At 37.0% G+C, this 19,734-nt stretch overlaps 1 protein-coding gene across 1 annotated transcript; it reads right to left on the bottom strand.

The window, feature by feature from the left end:
• Positions 1-753: 753 nt before the first annotated feature.
• LOC148579864 (uncharacterized) lies at positions 754-11,227 on the bottom strand. The gene is made up of 2 exons (XM_088491243.1): positions 10,650-11,227; positions 754-1,555 (listed from the first exon to the last, which is right to left on the bottom strand). Exons 1-2 carry the CDS (start codon positions 11,225-11,227, stop codon positions 754-756), a joined length of 1,380 nt encoding a protein of 459 aa, XP_088347369.1.
• Between the last annotated feature and the right edge of the window lie 8,507 nt (positions 11,228-19,734).

The raw sequence follows: 19,734 nt of genomic DNA, 5'->3' as shown, positions 1-19,734 counted from the left end.
TAGTAGTAGATTTTATTATTCTTGTCCTTTTACCATGCTTTCCTTTTATACCTTCCAAGTGTTTGACAAAATACTTGGTTGGGCTCTAGAGTATATTTTGTGCATTCTTGTCTTGGAAAAGGAAATTAGGTGCTCTTGAGTCATTAATACCCAACTTTTGTTGGTGATCTAGAGTTGTTAGTTAATATTGTTTTCATTAACGCTAATCTCTTGATAATTCAATTAGTAAGTTTATTAGGACTTATGGATTGAGATTAACTAGTCTTGTTTGATTTTTTCCCAATGTTGGAGATAACAAAATAGGATTATCTCTTGATAATTATTATGTTATGATTAATGACTACGATAGAAAACCTAGATTCTCAATCCTTGCCATGAATGCCTCTTTCTAGTATTTGTTATTTTTAGTTGTTTGATTTATTTTCTTGTCATTTAACTTTCTTGTCATTTAATTTCTTGCCTTTTTATCAACCTGATGTGAAGATTTTTCGTTGGCCTAGAATTTCTCAATAGAAAATCATGTCATAGTATAGTCCTAAACCAACAAATAATCCTTTTGATCAAATTTTGATATGGTTGTCACAAGTCAACCCCAATAAAAAGTAACCGAGAGTATTAGTGTCGGGTCGTCCTCAAGAGAATGGGCAAACATGTGCATCAATATTGGTTAGAATTCCGGGGTTGGGAGTCATAAACAAGAATTTAAACTACTAAAGCTTAGCATGCAAGAATCTTAAAGTGCAAGAAACTAAATTAAGCAATTAAAGCAAGGTATAAGTAAATACAATCTAGCAAGGGAACATATAAATCTACTTTTACTCTAGAACTAAGGGTCCATTTGGGAAACACCAAAAAGTTACTTTTTTCAACTTTTGACTTATAAAAAGTTACATTAATGGAGATTAAGTCTTGAATTCTCACCAACACATTCTCAGCAATACCCACAACTGAAATTATACTCTTGTCCGTAAGCACAAACCTAGCCCCGGATCGCCTCAACGGAGCAAGGTTCAATTTCTCATAAATCGAGAGTGGCATAATGCTCACACACGACCCTAGGTCGCATATGCAATCCTTAAGTTGAATCTCACCAATCATACAAGATACCAAGCAAGGACCGGGCTTACTATATTTTTCAGGAAAATCATCCATCACAAAAGAAACAGAATTACCTAATAGATTCATCCTTAGCCCACCAATCTTCTCTTTGTGAGTGCACACATCCTTAAGGAATTTAGCATATTTTGGGACTTGATGTATGGTATCAAAGAGTGGAATAGTTACCTTCACATTCTTGAAGATTTGTACTATGTTGGGATCAAGCTCCTCATGATTCTTGGCTTTCTTGGTTATCGTAGGGAAAGGTATAGGAATTTGTTCCTCTAAGTTGTTCTTCCTCTTCGGTTCCTTGGCCCTCAATTGTTCTTCTTCTTCCTTTGTAACTTCTTCCTCCTTTTCATCTTCATCTATCTCCATTATTTCACCAACTTCTACATTAGGAACATCCTCCACCAACTTGATGGGCTTGGGTTCAACTTCCTCAAGTGTTGTACCACTGAAGTGTGAACTTTTGTTAATATAGAATTTCTCAATTGAATTCTCGTTGCAAGTATAATTCTAGACCAACAAAGAGTCCTCACATACAAAAATTTAGGTTGTCACATGTACAAACCCCAAATAAGAATTAACCGGTGTATTTGGACTCCGGGTCGTCTCACAAGGAATTGCAATGAAGTGAATGATTATTGGCTATGAAGGAACAAGGGGCTATGATTGATAAAGGGGCAAGGAAGTAAATGGACAAGAATTTAAATGACAAGAAGAGTAAATCAAGCAAGTAACTAAAAAAAGCAAGTAATAAAGAGAGACATTCATGGCAAGAATTGAGATCATAGGCTTTCTATCCTAGTCATACATTGATTAATTCATCTTATTTAGTCAACTCCAACAAACGGAAGAAGGTATCATGTCATCTTCACATAGGGAGAATGTCAAACAAGACTAATTAATCATGTCACAAATATAAACAAGAATTTATCTTATTACGTCATCTCCAACATTGGAAGAAGATATAGGTTATCTTCCATGAGAGAAAGTCTAACAAGACTAGCTAATCTCAATCCAAAAGTCCTAATCATCTCACTAAGTGAATTAGCAAGAGATTAGAGTTAATGGAAACAATACTAGCTAACAACTCTAGATCACCAACAAGAGTTGGGCTTTTATGACTCAAGATTACCTAATTACTCTTTCCAAGCCAAGAATTATCAAAATCTACTCTAAAGCCCAACCAAGTATTTTGTCAAACACTTGGTGGGTATAAATGAAAAGCATGGTAAATATACAAGAATGATAAATCTACCAACTACTAATTGCAAGGAAAGTAAGATCACAATTCAAATCAACAATAAAAGAACATCAAAATCAAATTTCATTAAAAGAAAATCCAAATCCAACAAGTGTTTATCAACATAAAAGAGAACATAAAGAGAAATTAACACTACAAATCATGAGAATGAAAGGGTAGGAGTAAGAAATCATAAAAGAAACAAGATGAAAACATGTAATTGAACTAGATCTAAGATGGAAATGGCCTAAGAACCCTAATTCTAGAGAGAAGAGGGAGCTTTTCTCTCTAGAAACTAACCTACATGATGCTAAGTTACAAACAATTGCTCCCCCTTTGCCCCTGCTTGAATTCTACATAAAATAGCATCAGAAATGGGTTGGGTTGGGCCCAAAGTGCTTCAGAAATCACCCCCAGCGATTTCATCTTTAGTGGGCCACTAACAGCATCGGCGTACATGCGTACATGGCGCGTGCGCGCCCCTTAACGTGAAGCAACATATGGTAAATTTTATATTATTTCAAAGCTCCGGATGTTAGCTTTCCGACGCAACTAGAACCGTCTCATTTGGACCTCTGTAGCTCAAGTTATGGTCAATTGAGTGCGAAGAGGTCAGCTTTTCTCCCACTCTGAAGCTCCAGATATTAGCTTTGCGGTTCCTTCATTTCTTCATGAGTTCTCCCACTTTGCATGCTTTTCTCCTCACTTCTTCCATCCAATACTTACCCTATGAACCTGAAATCACTCAACAAATACATCAAGGCATCGAATGGAATTAAAGTGAATTGAATTTAGCTATTTTAAGGCCTAAAAAGCATGTTTTCACATTTAAGCACAAATCAAGGGAGAATTGCAAAACCATGCTATTTCATTGAAGAAATGTGGGAAAAGGTGATAAAATCCCCCAAATTAAGCACAAGATAAACCACAAAATTGGGATTTATCAAATCTCCCCACACTTAAACTAAGCATGTCCTCATGCTAAAATCAAGAAATAAGCAAAGGGATATCAACATTTATTCAATGCAAACTAACTAAATACAATCTATCTATATGCAATCTATCTATATGAATGCATCCACTTGGTCAAAACAAGTCAACTTCCAAGAAAACATATTTAAGTACAAGGGCTAAAGCCATAGCAGTCAAATCAAACCCACAATTGAATTGAATTATTAAAAAGATTTTACAAACTTGCAAGAAAAGAGATGATCATGGGTGGAAACATGAAATTGAGCAATCGAACTCTCACCGGATGTGTATCCGCTCTAGTCACTCAAGTGTATGGGGTTGATTCACTCAATTCTCCCCTAATCATGTTTTCCAAGATTTGTTTTTCATCTAACAATCAACAATTATTTCATGCATGCATACAAATATCATGAGGACTTCCCATAGGTTGTAATGGGGTTAGGGTCAAGGTAGGATGCATATGGTCAAGTGGGCTTGAGATTTGAATCTTTGATTAACTTAAACTTCCACCTAACCTATGACAACCTATACAATTCTAAACAAACTTAACTACCCATTCTTCACTTTTTTACACATTCATGCATTCTCTTTTTTATCACCACCCATATGCATTGACTTTTATTGAACCTTAATTTGGAGCATTTTGTCCCCTTTTTATTGCAATTCTTTGTCTTTCTTTTTCTATTATTTATTTTCATTTTTTTCTTTTTTTTATTATTATTATTTTTTCATTAATTTTTTTTCTTTTCAAACTAAAATATATATACAAGAACATTAATGCATATCGTTTACACATGATTAATACATGAGTATGTACCCAATTCCCAAGATTCTCAACACAAATACAAAAATACACTTTTATCTCTACCCAATGTTCCCAACTCTCTCAAAATCAAATGATAAACACGCTCACTAGCCTAAGCTAATCAAAGATCCAAATTAAGGGATATTTATTATTTTTCACTTAGGCTTGTAATGTGCTACAATTAACAACAAATGGGTTAAGCATAGGCTCAAATTGGTTATCAATGGAAGATAAAAGGTAGGGTTATTTAGGTAAGTGAGCTATTTGAACAATGGCCTCAATCATATAAATGTATGTATACACAAAATAATGGACATATAGAATTAAACAAATCAAAGATTACAATCATAGGAAGAGAATAATGCACACAAGAATGAAAATAAGTGGTTATATATGATGTAACCACACAATTAGGCTCAAATCTCACATGCTTGTGTTCTTAGCTCAAAAATCATGTTCCACAAAGTATATAATTCGAGCAAGTTCTAAAAAATTTTTTTTTTTCAATTGGGGTGCCCTATAGATAAAATCCTTGGAAAATATCATGATTTTGACTAAGCTTAATATATACATATGCAATGAAACCAAAAATTCTAAAAGACCTAAAAATGAAATGCAAAAGTGTTGTGATTAGAAACTTGTCACCCCAAAATGCCGAGCGGTCGGACGACCTCCCCACAATTAAAAGTTTGCATAGTCCTCGGTGCATCCAAAGATGAACAAAGGGGTACGGCGACTTTCCTAGTTGCTACCTTCAGTTGGTAGGTCAACCGATGTTGCGTGTTCTTCTCGCACTTCCGGTTTTTGCTTATGATGATTCATCCTGAACATAGAAAACAGGAGATAATAAGACAAGTAAATGCACAAGCAAGGAAGCATGGATTGTTGGAATGAGGTAAATCACTAGAATTGAGTGAGTGAATTGGTGTGACAATAATGAAAAATAAGTGTGTGGGTCCTAACTTGCATGCGGTTTAGAACTCACACCCTAGTATTTAAAAATCATGTCACAATTATACAAAAGAAAATATGCACTTCACTCATTCTAGTGTGCTTGAGATACTTTAAAAGACTTGTAGGCTAAAACAACCCAACGAGTAGTGAAGAAGCATAAAAGCATTCAAGCAAAAATCAAGCAATTGTGAAATTGGATAATGCATGGACATTGATTAATGTATAAGTAAATTTGATGAACAAAATGGTATAGAGAGCTCACACATCAAACAATGACACATATTGAAGTTGTTGCAACACCTAAGTGACATAGAGGTGGAACACATGAATGCTATGGAACTTAGGAAAAAGGATATAGAAGTCAAAAATCAATCACATAGCAAGCATGGTCCACAAAGCTTGAAAAGCTCAAAAATATGTCACTAGGTAAGCTTTCGATCCAATTTCACAATTTCACAATCTCAATGTATGAAATAGGTGATGATCAATTAGAACAAGCATCCTAAAAAAATACATTGATAATGTACAATTGCCTAACAATGGATGATGAATGCATGGTGGCCAAAACATGCAATTCAAAGAGTCAAGATGCATGAAGGCAATGTACCATGTACTTGGTGTTTAAAGACATTAAGCATGAAAAGTTCCAAACCAAGTAACCAAATACACCTCATCACAGAAATCCAACAATGACAATTAAAACAATGATGTTAAACTAACATCCTATTAGTAATAAGCAGCAGTAAACAATAAACAAGATTAGTAATCTAACACTTACAATGGAAAACAAAAATTAAACTAACTAAAAGAAATGGTGTTACATGGTGTTTGGTAGTGTTGGATGATGTTTGAAGGGTGGAAAGAAAAGAAGAGAAGAGAAAAGAAGGAAAGAAATGGAAAGAGGAGAAAAAAAGAAGGTGAGTGAACAGGGCAATCTACGCGTGCGCATCATGTACGCGTAAGCGTGGATTGATGAAATGGCAGCGATGCGTACGCGCGGCTGACACGTACGCATGCATGGCAAAGCAGAGAGTCGGCGCGGACACGCAAGGTACGCGTGCGCGTGCCTTGGGGCACAAAGTTGGCATACTTCAGGCACAACTCTCGGGTGAATGTATGGGAAGTGGAAAAATCAATCCACGCGTACGCATACATGACGCATGCGCGTAAATGGTCGAAATTGCTTGATTCACGCGTACGCGTGAAGCACGCATGCGCGTGGATGGTGCTCTGTTTTTCAAAATTTTCTATGTTTTTACACCAAACCAAGCATTCCAAACCTCCAAACAGCTACCAAAACATCATAAAACCTTATTTAACCTACTAGACTCCCAATTAAACTCAACTAATCAAACAAAACATGAAATTAAACTTATTTTACCAATATGTACAAAAGGGAAAGATGAAAAGATGTTACCATGGTGGGGTGTCTCCCACCTAGCACTTTTGTTTATTGTCCTTAAGTTGGACTTATGGGGAGCTCTTCATCAAGGTGGCTTGTGCTTGAATCCATCCTTAAACATCCACCAATGCTTGGACTTCCATTATGCTTCATCATTCAAGGTTAATAACTCCAAGCTTTGATGGAGTTCATCACAAACCATGGGCTCCCAAAGTTGATTTTCCTTGTGTGATCCGGGATCCCACACCTTGTTTTCACACCCGTCCTTGAGTTGATCATGGTGATTTCCTCCGGGTGGCAAGAGAGATGAATTCTCATGGAAGCACCAAACTATCCTCCTAGACCCATCCAATTGAGCACTAGTCCAACCTTTACTCCTTGAAGCTTCAACCATAATGAGCCTAGACTTACAACGCCAACCACTAAACATCCTCCTCTTTTGCTTAATTCCACAAAGCTCTCTAAGTTGTCCATCCGTTTCAAGCAAACCAAATTCAAGTGGGATAATGAAGCTAAGAGTTAGAAGTTTTACCCACTCAAACGAAGGATTAGATGACAACCTAAGTGGAGGAGTTCCTAACAGTCTTGACAAAACACGTTCCACTCCCGTCCATCCTTTTTGGAAGGCTTTCACTACTTGGCAAGATACTTCATGCTCTACCTTTCGCCAAGCTTCCTCAAGTTCACATTCTTCTTCACCAATGTCCTCTAGCTCTTTTCCATCACTCAAATCATACATAGGAAGTTGAGTGAAATCTACCTCATCATCAATTCCAAGCATAGTGGGGAAGGATTCTTCAAATTCAAGAGGATCATATGTTGATGCGGAGTCATCATAAATAGGCGGGCCTATTGATTGGAACACTTCTTTCAATTCTTCAATCACATTGTACCTTGGAGGTTGTGCACTCTCCTCCTCAATATCAACTTCGAACTCCATGGAAGAAGGCTCTTCAATTTGTGCTTCCTCTATGTACTCAACATATCCTAAGGCTCCAACCACTACTTTCTTTTGTTCAATAATCTCTACCTCCTCCTCTTGTTGCATTTCTTGCTTTAACTCCTCTTCTTCACCTTGGAGCTTCAAGTTCACTCCCTCACTAAGCTCCTTGGTTGCTTCTCCACATTCCACAATGGAAGTTCCTTGATCGCATAGGCTTAGGCGGGATGAGACTATGTTGCCAATGGCTTCTACCATGATAGCCATTTTTGCTCTTAACTCATCAAATTTCTTTTCATCCTCCTCGTGTTGCCTTAAGATATGAGATTCAAGATCCCTTAATTCTAGCATAAAGGCTTCATCGGAGGGTTGTAGTGGAAGAGAGGGTTCATTGTTTGAGGGAAAGGTATTATAGTTGGAAGGTGGTTCATATTAGTGAAATTCTTGAGGTGGTGTGTGGACTTTGTGGTTCTTGGGAGTATTAGTGTTGGAATGGTGGTGGCTCTAAGTATGGTTCATATGGTGGTTGGTATGGTAGGTATGGTTTAGGATCATGTGGAGGTGAATGGTGGTATGAGGCTTGTGAGTATGGTTGTTGAGGGCTATGTTGAGGGAAAGGGTCATATGTATGTGGTGGTTGTGGTTGACAATCACAATAAGGGTCATCACAGACATTGGATTGGTATGCGTTAGGATTAGGATTATACCCATAAGAGTTCGGAGGAGGATGTTGCCAAGAAGGTTATCCATAAGCTTGGGGCTCCTCCCATCTTTGATTTCTAAATCCTTGATGCACTTCCTTATTGAAGCTTCCATTTCCTACAATATAGTTTGAACCACACTCATAGCCAAAGTGATGAGAATTCATAGTGATAAGAGAAGACAAAAACAAAACTAACAAGAAACAAAGAAAACAAAGTCCTACAACTAGCAAAAGCCAACAAGCAAACCAAAAATCAAGCTATTTACAATATATACAATAGCCAATAACATAGCACCATTGCAACTCCCCGGCAACGGCGCCATTTTGAAGTGTGAACATTTGTTGATATAGAATTTTTCAATTGAATTCTTGTTCCAAGTATAGTTCTAGACCAACAAAGATTCCTCACATACAAAAATTTAGGTTGTCACATGTACAAACCCCAAATAAGAATTAACCGAAGTATTTGGACTCCGGGTCGTCTCACAAGGAATTGCAATGAAGTGGATGATTATTGGCTATGAAGGAACAAGGAGCTATGATTGATAAAGGGGCAAGGAAGTAAATGGACAAGAATTTAAATGACAAGAAGAGTAAATCAAGCAAGTAACTAAAGAAAGCAAGTAATAAAGAGAGACATTCATGGCAAGAATTGAGATCATAGGCTTTCTATCCTAGTCATACATTGATTAATTCATCTTATTTAGTCAAATCCAACAAACGGAAGAAGGTATCATGTCATCTTCACATAGGGAGAATGTCAAACAAGACTAGTTAATCATGTCACAAATATAAACAAGAATTTATCTTATTATGTCATCTCTAACATTGGAAGAAGATATAGGTTATCTTCCATGAGAAAAAGTCTAACAAGACTAGCTAATCTCAATTCAAAAGTCCTAATCATCTCACTAAGTGAATTAGCAAGAGATTAGAGTTAATGGAAACAATACTAGCTAACAACTCGAGATCACCAACAAGAGTTGGGTTTTCATGACTCAAGATTACCTAATTACTCTTTCCAAGCCAAGAATGCTCAAAATCTACTCTAAAGCCCAACCAAGTATTTTGTCAAACACTTGGTGGGTATAAATGAAAAGCATGGTAAATATACAAGAATGATAAATCTACTAACTACTAATTGCAAGGAAAGTAAGATCACAATTCAAATCAACAATAAAAGAACATCAAAATCAAATTTCATTAAAACAAAATCCAAATCCAACAAGTGTTCATCAACATAAAAAAGAACATAAAGAGAAATTAACACTACAAATAATGAGAATGAAAGAGTAGGAGTAAGAAATCATAAAAGAAACAAGATGAAAACATGTAATTGAACCTAGATCTAAGATGGAAATGGCCTAAGAACCCTAATTCTAGAGAGAAGAGGGAGCCCTCTTCTCTCTCTAGAAACTAACCTACATGATGCTAAGTTACAAACAATTGCTCCCCCTTTGCCCCTGCTTGAATTCTTCATGAAATAGCATCATAAATGAGTTAGGTTGGGCCCAAAGTGCTTCAGAAATCGCCCCCATCGATTTTATCTTTAGTGGGCCACGAGCAGCATCAGCATGCACGCGTACATGGCGCGTGCGCGCCCCTGAACGTGAAATAATATATAGCAAATTTTATATCATTTCGAAGCTCTGGATGTTAACTTTCCAACGCAATTGAAACCGCCTCATTTGGATCTCTGTAGCTCAAGTTATAGTCGATTGAGTGCGAAGAGGTCAGGCTTGACAGCTTTGCGGTTCCTTCATTTCTTCATGAGTTCTCCCACTTTGCATGCTTTTTTCCTCACTTCTTCCATCCAATACTTGCCCTGTGAACCTGAAATCGCTCAACAAATATATCAAAGCATTGAATGGAATTAAAGTGAATTGAATTTAGCTATTTTAAAGCCTAAAAAGCATGTTTTCACATTTAAGTACAAATCAAGGGAGAATTGCAAAACCATGCTATTTCATTGAATAAATGTGGGAAAAGGTGATAAAATCCCCCAAATTAAGTACAAGATAAACCACAAAATTGGGGTTTATCAACCACTCTTCAAGGTAATTGCATTGATGCTACCCCTTGGGTTTGGGATAGGTTAGGAAGGAAGGCTAGATGAGCTAGAGGCTTGGTTGGTGTTAGTATTGTTGGTAGGAGGTAGGACCAACCTTGAGAGAATCTCGGCTATAGAGGACATTTGAGCACTCATAGTGCCAACTTTTGCGTTGAGATTCCTAGTGTTTCTTTTCATTTTTCTCTATCATAGCCCTAAGTCTCTCTTGTTCTTGGTAAAGTGCACGGTGAGAGTCATCGCCTTGATTTGTGGGAGAAGAAGAAGGTTGATTGATTTATTGTCTTTTGTGAGGCATTTGGTATCTATTGTTGTTGGCTTGGTTTTGTTGTGAGTGTTGGTATGGTTGATTATGGTGGTTTTGGTTGACTTGGTAGGTATTGTTGTAGTATTGAGAAGATGAGTTGCCTTGGTTCCATCTTTGATTATGGTTGTTTCCTTGAGCATTGTCCCTCTACCCTTGATTAGAGCTATTACCATGGGAGTAATTGCTTTGACCTTGAGATTGATAAGGTGGCCGGTTGTTGTAGTTGTTGGCTACCGCAAGAGTGTAATCCCCTTGGACTTGAGGGCATTGGTCGGTATAGTGTGAAGTACAAGAGCACACCCCACACACTCTTGGAGGTCCTTCAAGTTGGAGGATTTGAGGTGGGGCTTGGATGGCTTTGATTGATTGAGATGCCTTTTGTCCTTGGTGAATCTCTTTGAAGAGAGTGGTCATTTCTCCAAGTACTTTAGTCAAAGCCAAGTCAGAAGAAGGTGCTTCCACCACACTCTTGGGAGGATTATTCCTCACTCTCACATGTTGGGTAGTTTCGGTAACATCATTGATCAAACTCCATACTTTCGCCACCGTCTTGTTCTTAGAAAGAGAACTACCACTAGAAGCGGTAAGCAAACTTTTATCAGGTGCACAAAGACCTCCAGTGAAATAGCTAATGAGCAAATGAATATCTAATCCATGATATGGACAAGATTCCAACAACCTCTTAAATTGAGTCCAATATTCATAGAGTGTCTCTTGGTCTCTTTGCATTATACCGGAAATTTCCTTACGGATATAGTCAGTCTTCTCCGGAGGAAAGAACTTATCTAAGAACTCTCTTCACAATAGGTCCCATTGATAAACCACTATTTCATGGTTTATCTTGTGCTCAATTGAGTGGATTTCATCAACTCTTTACCCACTTATTCATATTATTTGCATGGTTTTATATTTCCTTCCTAATTATGTGTTTTGATTGAAAACATGCTTCTTTGATCTTATATTTGCTTATTATTAATCCTCTCTTATTACCATTAGATGCCTTGATATGTGTGTTAAGTGTTTTCAGAGATTATAGGGCAGGAATGGCTTGGAGGATGGAAAAGAAGCATGCAAAAGTGGAAGGAATGCAAGAAGTTGGAGACATTGCTAAGCTGTCCAGCCTAACCTCTCTGCACTCAAACGGCTATAACTTTAGCTACAGAGGTCCAAATGACGCGGTTCTAGTTGCGTTGAAAAGCTAACGTCCGAGGCTTCGATTTGATATATAATATGTTATAGTTCCCCTGACGCTAGGCGACACGACCGCGTGATCTATGCGGCCGCGTCGCAGTGACGGAAATCCAGCGTGGCAAAATTCGAAACCAGCGAATTCTGGACTGTTCTGACCCAGTTTGCGGCCCAGAAAACACAGATTAGAGGCTATAAAGTGGGGACTGCATCCATTCATAAGGAGGTTTTTCACATTCACAATTTTAGGAGTAGATGTAGTTTTTAGAGAGATATAGGTTCTCTCCTCTCTCTTAGGATTAGGATTTAGGACTTCTCTTAGTTTTAGGAGTGACTCTCAATCCCAGGTTCTTTATTTTTATTTAATTTATGAACTCTTCCATGTTACATATAATTTTCTTAATTAATGTTATTTGAGGTATTTCAATTTATGATTGCTGTTATTGTTGCTTTACATCTGAAGGCATTTTTTTATTCCAGTAGATTTACTTTTTTTCTTTTGGTTTTGGATAAGAAATCAGTAACTCAGGAGTTATCCAACTCAACAGCATAATTGTTAATTGTTATCTTGCCAATTGAATTGAACTTCAATAATCCCAATCTTTTCTTAGGAAATAAATAGGATTCGAAGATCAAACTAATTAATCCATTGACTTTCCTTTACTTTAGTAAATGTTGACTAAGTGGAATTAAGATTCAATTTTCATTATCATTGATAAGGATAACTTGGTCTGGACTTCCAATTTCTCTTACTTTGCCAAGAGTTTAGTTTATAGTTATTTATTTATTTTACTTGTCATTTAAATATATCTGTGCCCATTGCCCAAACTCAACATTCCCCAAAAACACACTTTTTTTTCATAATCAATAATAAGAACACCTCCCTGCAATTCGTTGAGAAGACGACCCGAGGTTTAAATACTCGGTTATCAATTTTAAGGGGTTTGTTACTTGTGACAACCAAACGTTTGTACGAAGGGATTTCTGTCGATTTAGAGACTATATCTACAACGCGACTGTTTTTATGAACTTCTTTACTGGCAAAAATCCTAACGTCAAAATGGCGCCGTTGTCGGGGAATTGCAAACGTGTGCCTTATTATTGGTTATTGTAAATATTTGCTTTTTACTTGTTTACTTATTTCTATTTTTGTTTTTATTTTTGCTTTTTCATAAATCAAGAGGTTATTGATTTTTATTTAGTTATTAAAAAAATTTTTTTTTTCAAAAATTTGTTCTTAATGTTCATCTTGATCTTCAAGTTGTTCTTAGTTGTTTTCTTCGTTTTGATCTAAAAATTTGAAATTTGGTGTCATTTATTATTTTTCTCTTTCCTCATTAAATTCAAAAATATTTTTAATTAATTTTTTTTCGAAAAAAAAATAATTTCAGATTTTTATTTTTAAAATTTTTATCTTATCTTATCTTATTTCAAATTTCAAATTTCAAATTTCAAATTTCAAAATTTAATTTTCAAATTCAAAATTTAAATAACCTTTTAATTTAAATTTTTTTTTATTTTCATTTTTAATTTTTATTTGATACTATGAACTCTCACCCCTTTGGCTATGAGTCTGGTTACAATTATGTTGCAGGAAGAAGAAATTACAATGAGAACAGGCATCAAGGTTGGAACAATCAAAGATGGGAGGAGCCACAAAGATTTAATCAACCCTCTTGGCAACAACCACCTCCAATGGACTATCAACAACCACCATCATATGCCTATGAACCTCCTCAACACAACTTGGAACCGCCATACTCACAAGCCTCTTTCCACCATTCACCTCCATATGACCCTAACCCACATCCACCATACCAACCACCTTATGAACCAAATGAACCATACATAGATCCACCCCAAACCTCCATGGAGAAAGCACTTGCCGATCTAAACTCTACTATACAAGCTCTCTTCACCCAAATCAGACCACCAAATACCTTTAACAATCAACCCTCAAGCTCTAGTGCACTTCCTTGTCAGCCACAGAATAATCTCTCCATCCCATCACCACCATCCATGGAAGAGCACCCACATCCATCAATCCAAGAGCAAGATGATCCCAATTATGATATTGATATGGAACAGGAAAGAAGGAATCATCTTCGCGAATCCATACTTCATAAAGAGCTAGAGGAGGCCCTACAGGTAAGGGTAGGAGAGACCCTTGAAGATGAAAGAATAGTTGAAATGAGTTGTCATAGAAAGAAAAATATCGAGGATGAGTATGATTTTATACTTAAACAACTGGACAAAGTAGCAATTATTAAAAAGGAAGAAGTGGTTGCAGACTTAAGAGATGCTGTACCTCCATTGGAAAGTCCAGTCACAGAGCCTCCTTCCACGGTGTTTGATGTTGATGTTGAGAAGAGCATACAACCTCCAAGGCAGATCATGGTTGAAGATTTTGTAGAGGTTGATCAAGAGGTAGAAGATGTCAAAGAAGAGCACAAGGGAGTGGAGCTTGCAATTTCATTGAAAATACCTCCCCCTAAGTTGCCATCATCCTTCACAACATTCAAGTGGGTAAATTTCATATCTCTTAGCTTTCTAATCCCACTTGAATATGGGCTACTGGAGACGGATGGTCAACTTAGAGCTCTTTGTGGCATTAAGAGTAAGAGGAAAATGGTCAGTGCTAAGAATTGTCCTGCAAGGTTCATTATGGTTGGAAGCTTTAAGTTTAAACGCAAAGGTTGGTATAGAGCTCAACCGAATGGGTCTAGGAAGTTGTTTGGCCACTTTAGTGAGAATTCAGATTGCTTGCTACCCGGATGGAATCATGATCAACATAAAGATGGGTGTAAAAGCAAGATTTGGGATCCTGGAATCTGCTCTGACATTTGTCACCCCGGGAGCCTAAGAATCCCTTTGAAGCTTCTTAAGGGCTTTACATACCTAGTTTGGGACCCCGGAGGTGACTGGAGATACAAACATTGGTGGAGATTCCTGGATGAGTTCAAGCACAAGCCACCATAACAGAAGAGCTCATCAAATGTCCAACTTAAGGACTTTAACTAAAAGTGCTAGGTGGGAGACAACCCACCATGGTATGGTCGTCCTTTTTCATTTTTATTTAGTTTTATTTGTTTTTGAATTTTATTTTATTTTTTTATATTGAACCTGGAGTTTTGCATCACATTCATATTAACACTACATTCTACATTTTTCAGATTACAAAAAAAAAAAAGTGCCACGCGACGCGACCGCATCAGCGACGCGTCCGCGTCGCAAGGAGAGAAGAGAAAATAAAAATGAACAGAGAGTCACGCTGGAGCGAGGCTGGAGGCGTGCCAGTGGCACAATTCGTCCCACGCGACCACGTCGTTGACGCGTCCGCGTCGCAGGGGAATACTGGCCTCCCACGCGATCGCGTGCCCACGCGGCCGCGTGACCTGAAAATCGACGTCAACCAGGTGCATGGCCGAAAGTTGAGCAGGAGTTGGGCTGGACTCGTGCTGGTAGCCCAAGCCTCACCACGCGAACGCGTGCCTCACGCGTCCGTGTCATATCCCCATGATGGCCACTCACGCGATCGCATGCCCACGCGATCGCGTCACCCAGAATTTTGGCAAAAAGAATTTCGAACAGAGAGTTGCGCGACCACAAGGCTGCACTCGCGCCAATCGCACAAAACAGGCCACGCAATCGCGTGACCCACGCGTCCACGTCACCTGACCTTATCACGCACCTCGCGACCGCGTCACTCACGCGTCCGCGTCACAAGCGGTGCACAGATTATCCAGATCAACCTAATTTCTTATCTTTTCTTCTCTAATCCTTATTTTTCTTATCTTTTCTTATTTCTTTCTTCTTCCTTTCTTATCTTCTTTCCCTTCTCATCTCTCTTATTTTTCTTTTTATTTTTGTTTATTTACATACTTTCATTCATTGCATTATTTTCATTGGTGTTAGAAATTTATTTGGGTCATTATTTCTATATTTTACTTATGGATTATTAGAGGAATTATTTGACAATTATATATATTTATTTTTAAAGGGTTGCTTGCATGTTCAATTTATTATTTTCATTAGATTATTTAATATGCATGCTATGTGTTTGTGAAAACGCCCGTATGGCATTGTGCACTGCTTTCAGTATCTTTTATCCTACTACTCTGAATGCTTGCTTTTCATAAACTCCCTTTACTATTGTATTAATTGAAATTAATTGTCAATACAAATGTGATAGTTTGTTACAAAGTATTGCTTGGTCTATGCTACTCATGCCCTTTGCCGGCATGCCAATAAACACCTTGCATTCACCTGTCTTTACATGCACTAGCTATTTCCCATTGTTGGCTTTTCACATGTACTCGCGAGCATGTGATAATGTCAGTTATATCTTAATGTGCATCCATCACCACCTTTTTCGTTGTCTTTCTTGCTATATATATCTCTTTGAATTTAATTTACTTTCTCTTCCCTTTTTCAGGATGGCCACCAAGAAAGGAAAAGAGAAAACCATTCCCAAATCAACAGCAAGGAAAGGAACAAAAAGAGCCCCAGCTGAGGAACCACAACCCCCATCCACTTGCACATCTTAGCATGCACCGAGGACGGTGCAATCTTTAAGTGTGGGGAGGTCGATACCGATCTCCATGGGTTAGTTATTTCCTACTTCAACACCAATGTTAATTTGTTCATTGTTGCATCTGCATATTTGATTGCATGTTTATTTTATTTTATGCATTTAGTTACTACTTGGTTAAAGTAATAAATTTCTTTTGAGACCCTATTTTTTAGAGAGAAATTTCACTAATTTAATTTGAAAATTTTTTTGTTAAAACTTATTTGAAGTTGTATTTGGAACATGGTTTTTGAGCCAAAGAACACACAACCTGTGAGATTTGAGCTTATTTATATGGTTACATTATTTAACCATAAAATTTTTATTCTTGTGTGTTTTCTTCTCTATAACTGCAATCTTTGCTTTGTTCCATTCTATATGTCCATTATTTAGTATATTTACATGCTTGCATATGATTGAGGTCATTATTTGTTATTAGCTCACTTATCCCAAATAAGCCTACCTTTTACATCACCTTTGTTAGCCCCTTGAGCTTTTAATCCCCTCTTGTTCTATAACCACATTACTAGCCTTAAGCAGAAAAACAAATTAAAAATCCCAAGTGAATCTTTGGTTAGCTTAAGATAGAAATTGTGCATCAACTAAGTGTGGGAACATTGGTTAATAAGGAAATGTATTTAATTTATTTGAATATTGGGAATTTGGGAACCTACTCATGAAAAACCAAAATAGAAAAATAATAGAAAAATCCATGTGCATTGATAAGTTATGTTTATTTCTCTACAAAAAAAAAGAGAAAAAAAAAATATATATATATATAATATAAATAAATAAATAAGGGGACAAAATTACCCCAAATATTAAGTTTAATAAAAGATCAATGCACATGTGATAAAAAAAATTAAAGAAAATTTGGTACATGAGTATGGGAGTTATACAAAAGTGGGAATTATGGGTAGCTAGGCATGAATTTAAAAGTATATAGAGTATATGTATATTAGGTGAGAGCTTAGGTTAATTAAAGATTCAATTTATAAAGCTCACTTAGCCATATATATACCTTTACCCTTACCTTAGCCCCATTACAACCTTGAAAAAGACCTCATGATATTTGCATTGGTATATTAAATATTGTTGATTGGTTAGATGAAGAACAAGGTTTAGAAAGCATGACTAGAGAAGAGTAGAGTGAATAACCCTATACACTTGAGAGATTAGAGTGATACACACTACCAGTGAGGGTTCAATGCTTGATTCTATGTTCCCTGCTTTCATGAGCTGTCTTCTTACAAGTTTACCTGATTTTTATTTTATGATTTGAATTAGTGAAATCTGATTTATGTTTGTCTTGGAGAACTTATTTATTTTTAACCAAGTAAGCAAAAGCATTTAGCACGTAGTTGCATTCATAGGTTGCATTTCATACATTCTTCATTCTTTATAGCTTCTCTTAAGATTAGCATGAGGACATGCTAGTGTTTAAGTGTGGGGAGGTTGATAAACTACTATTTCATGGTTTATCTTGTGCTCAATTGAGTGGATTTCATCAACTCTTTACCCACTTATTCATATTATTTGCATGGTTTTATATTTCCTTCCTAATTATGTGTTTTGATTGAAAACATGCTTCTTTGATCTTATATTTGCTTATTATTAATCCTCTCTTATTACCATTAGATGCCTTGATATGTGTGTTAAGTGTTTTCAGAGATTATAGGGCAGGAATGGCTTGGAGGATGGAAAGGAAGCATGCAAAAGTGGAAGGAATGCAAGAAGTTGGAGAAATTGCTAAGCTGTCCAGCCTGACCTCTCTGCACTCAAACGACTATAACTTTAGCTACAAAAATCCAAATGACGCGGTTTTAGTTGCGTTGGAAAGCTAACGTCCGGGGCTTCGATTTGATATATAATATGTTATAGTTCTCCTGACGCTAGGTGACGCGACTGCGTGATCTATGCGGCCGCGTCGCAGTGACGGAAATCCAGCGTGGCAAAATTCGAAACCAGCAAATTCTGGACTGTTCTGACCCAGTTTGCGGCCCAGAAAACACAGATTAGAGGCTATAAAGTGGGGACTGCATCCATTCATAAGGAGGTTTTTCACATTCAAAATTTTAGGAGTAGATGTAGTTTTTAGAGAGAGAGGTTCTCTCCTCTCTCTTAGGATTAGGATTTAGGACTTCTCTTAGTTTTAGGAGTGACTCTCAATCCCAGGTTCTTTATTTTTATTTAATTTATGAACTCTTCCATGTTACATATAATTTTCTTAATTAATGTTATTTGAGGTATTTCAATTTATGATTGCTGTTATTGTTGCTTTACATCTGAAGGCATTTTTTATTCCAGTAGATTTACTTTTTCCCTTTTGGTTTTGGATAAGAAATCAGTAACTCAGGAGTTATCCAACTCAACAGCATAATTGTTAATTGTTATCTTGCCAATTGAATTGAACTTCAATAATCCCAATCTTTTTTTAGGAAATAAATAGGATTCGAAGATCAAACTAATTAGTCCATTGACTTTCCTTTACTTTAGTAAATGTTGACTAAGTGGAATTAAGATTCAATTTTCATTATCATTAATAAGGATAACTTGGTCTGGACTTCCAATTTCTCTTACTTTGCCAAGAGTTTAGTTTACAGTTATTTATTTATTTTACTTGTCATTTAAATATATCTGTGCCCATTGCCCAAACTCAACATTCCCCAAAAACACACTTTTTTTTCATAATCAATAATAACACCTCCCTGCAATTCATTGAGAAGACGACCCGAGGTTTAAATACTCGGTTATCAATTTTAAGGGGTTTGTTACTTGTGACAACCAAACGTTTGTACGAAGGGATTTCTGTCGGTTTAGAGACTATATCTACAACGTGACTGTTTTTATGAACTTCTTTACTGGCAAAAATCCTAACGTCACCCATTCAGTCACCACTTCATCAGGTTAGGAGTAGAACAATTCTTTTGCTTGCCCTTCAAGAGAGAAGGGGAAAGAAAAAACCATTATTGTAATCTCATCAGCACCATGCTTTCGAGCCGTAGAACAAGCTACTTGAAAGTCTCTCAAGTGCCTAATGGGGTCTTGGCCCGGTAGTCCATGGTACTTAGGCAGCAAGTTAATCAGACTATTCTTCAGCCCAAAATTAGGATCAAGATTCGGATACCTAGCTTGCAACGGTTAAAGAATGAGATCCAGTGCTCCTTGCTCATGAAAGGTAATCCTACGTGGCTCCACCATGTGGTTTTTACCTGTAGTATGCAAGGATATATCAATAGTGCCAAGAGAGGAATCGGAAGTTCCTTCGTTGAATGTGGACTCTAGATCACTCTCGGGTCCGTCTAGTGTTTCGAAGAGTTCCTCAAGAGAGGCCGAAGCACTAGCCGTATAATCCAACCGATGTCTAGCTTGCTGAGTATGAAGTAAGGTTCTTTCAATTTCGGGATCAAACTCGGCTAAGCTAGAATCCGGTTGAGACCGAGTCATTCAACTTAGAAGTCATAGCTCATGCATTAAA

Source organism: Arachis ipaensis, chromosome B10 (genome assembly GCF_059453495.1).
Source record: "Arachis ipaensis isolate K30076 ecotype BB chromosome B10, ASM5945349v1, whole genome shotgun sequence".
Taxonomy (NCBI): domain Eukaryota; kingdom Viridiplantae; phylum Streptophyta; class Magnoliopsida; order Fabales; family Fabaceae; genus Arachis; species Arachis ipaensis.
The sequence above is the reverse complement of the archived record's forward strand: the minus strand, read 5'-3'. Positions and strand labels throughout refer to the sequence as shown.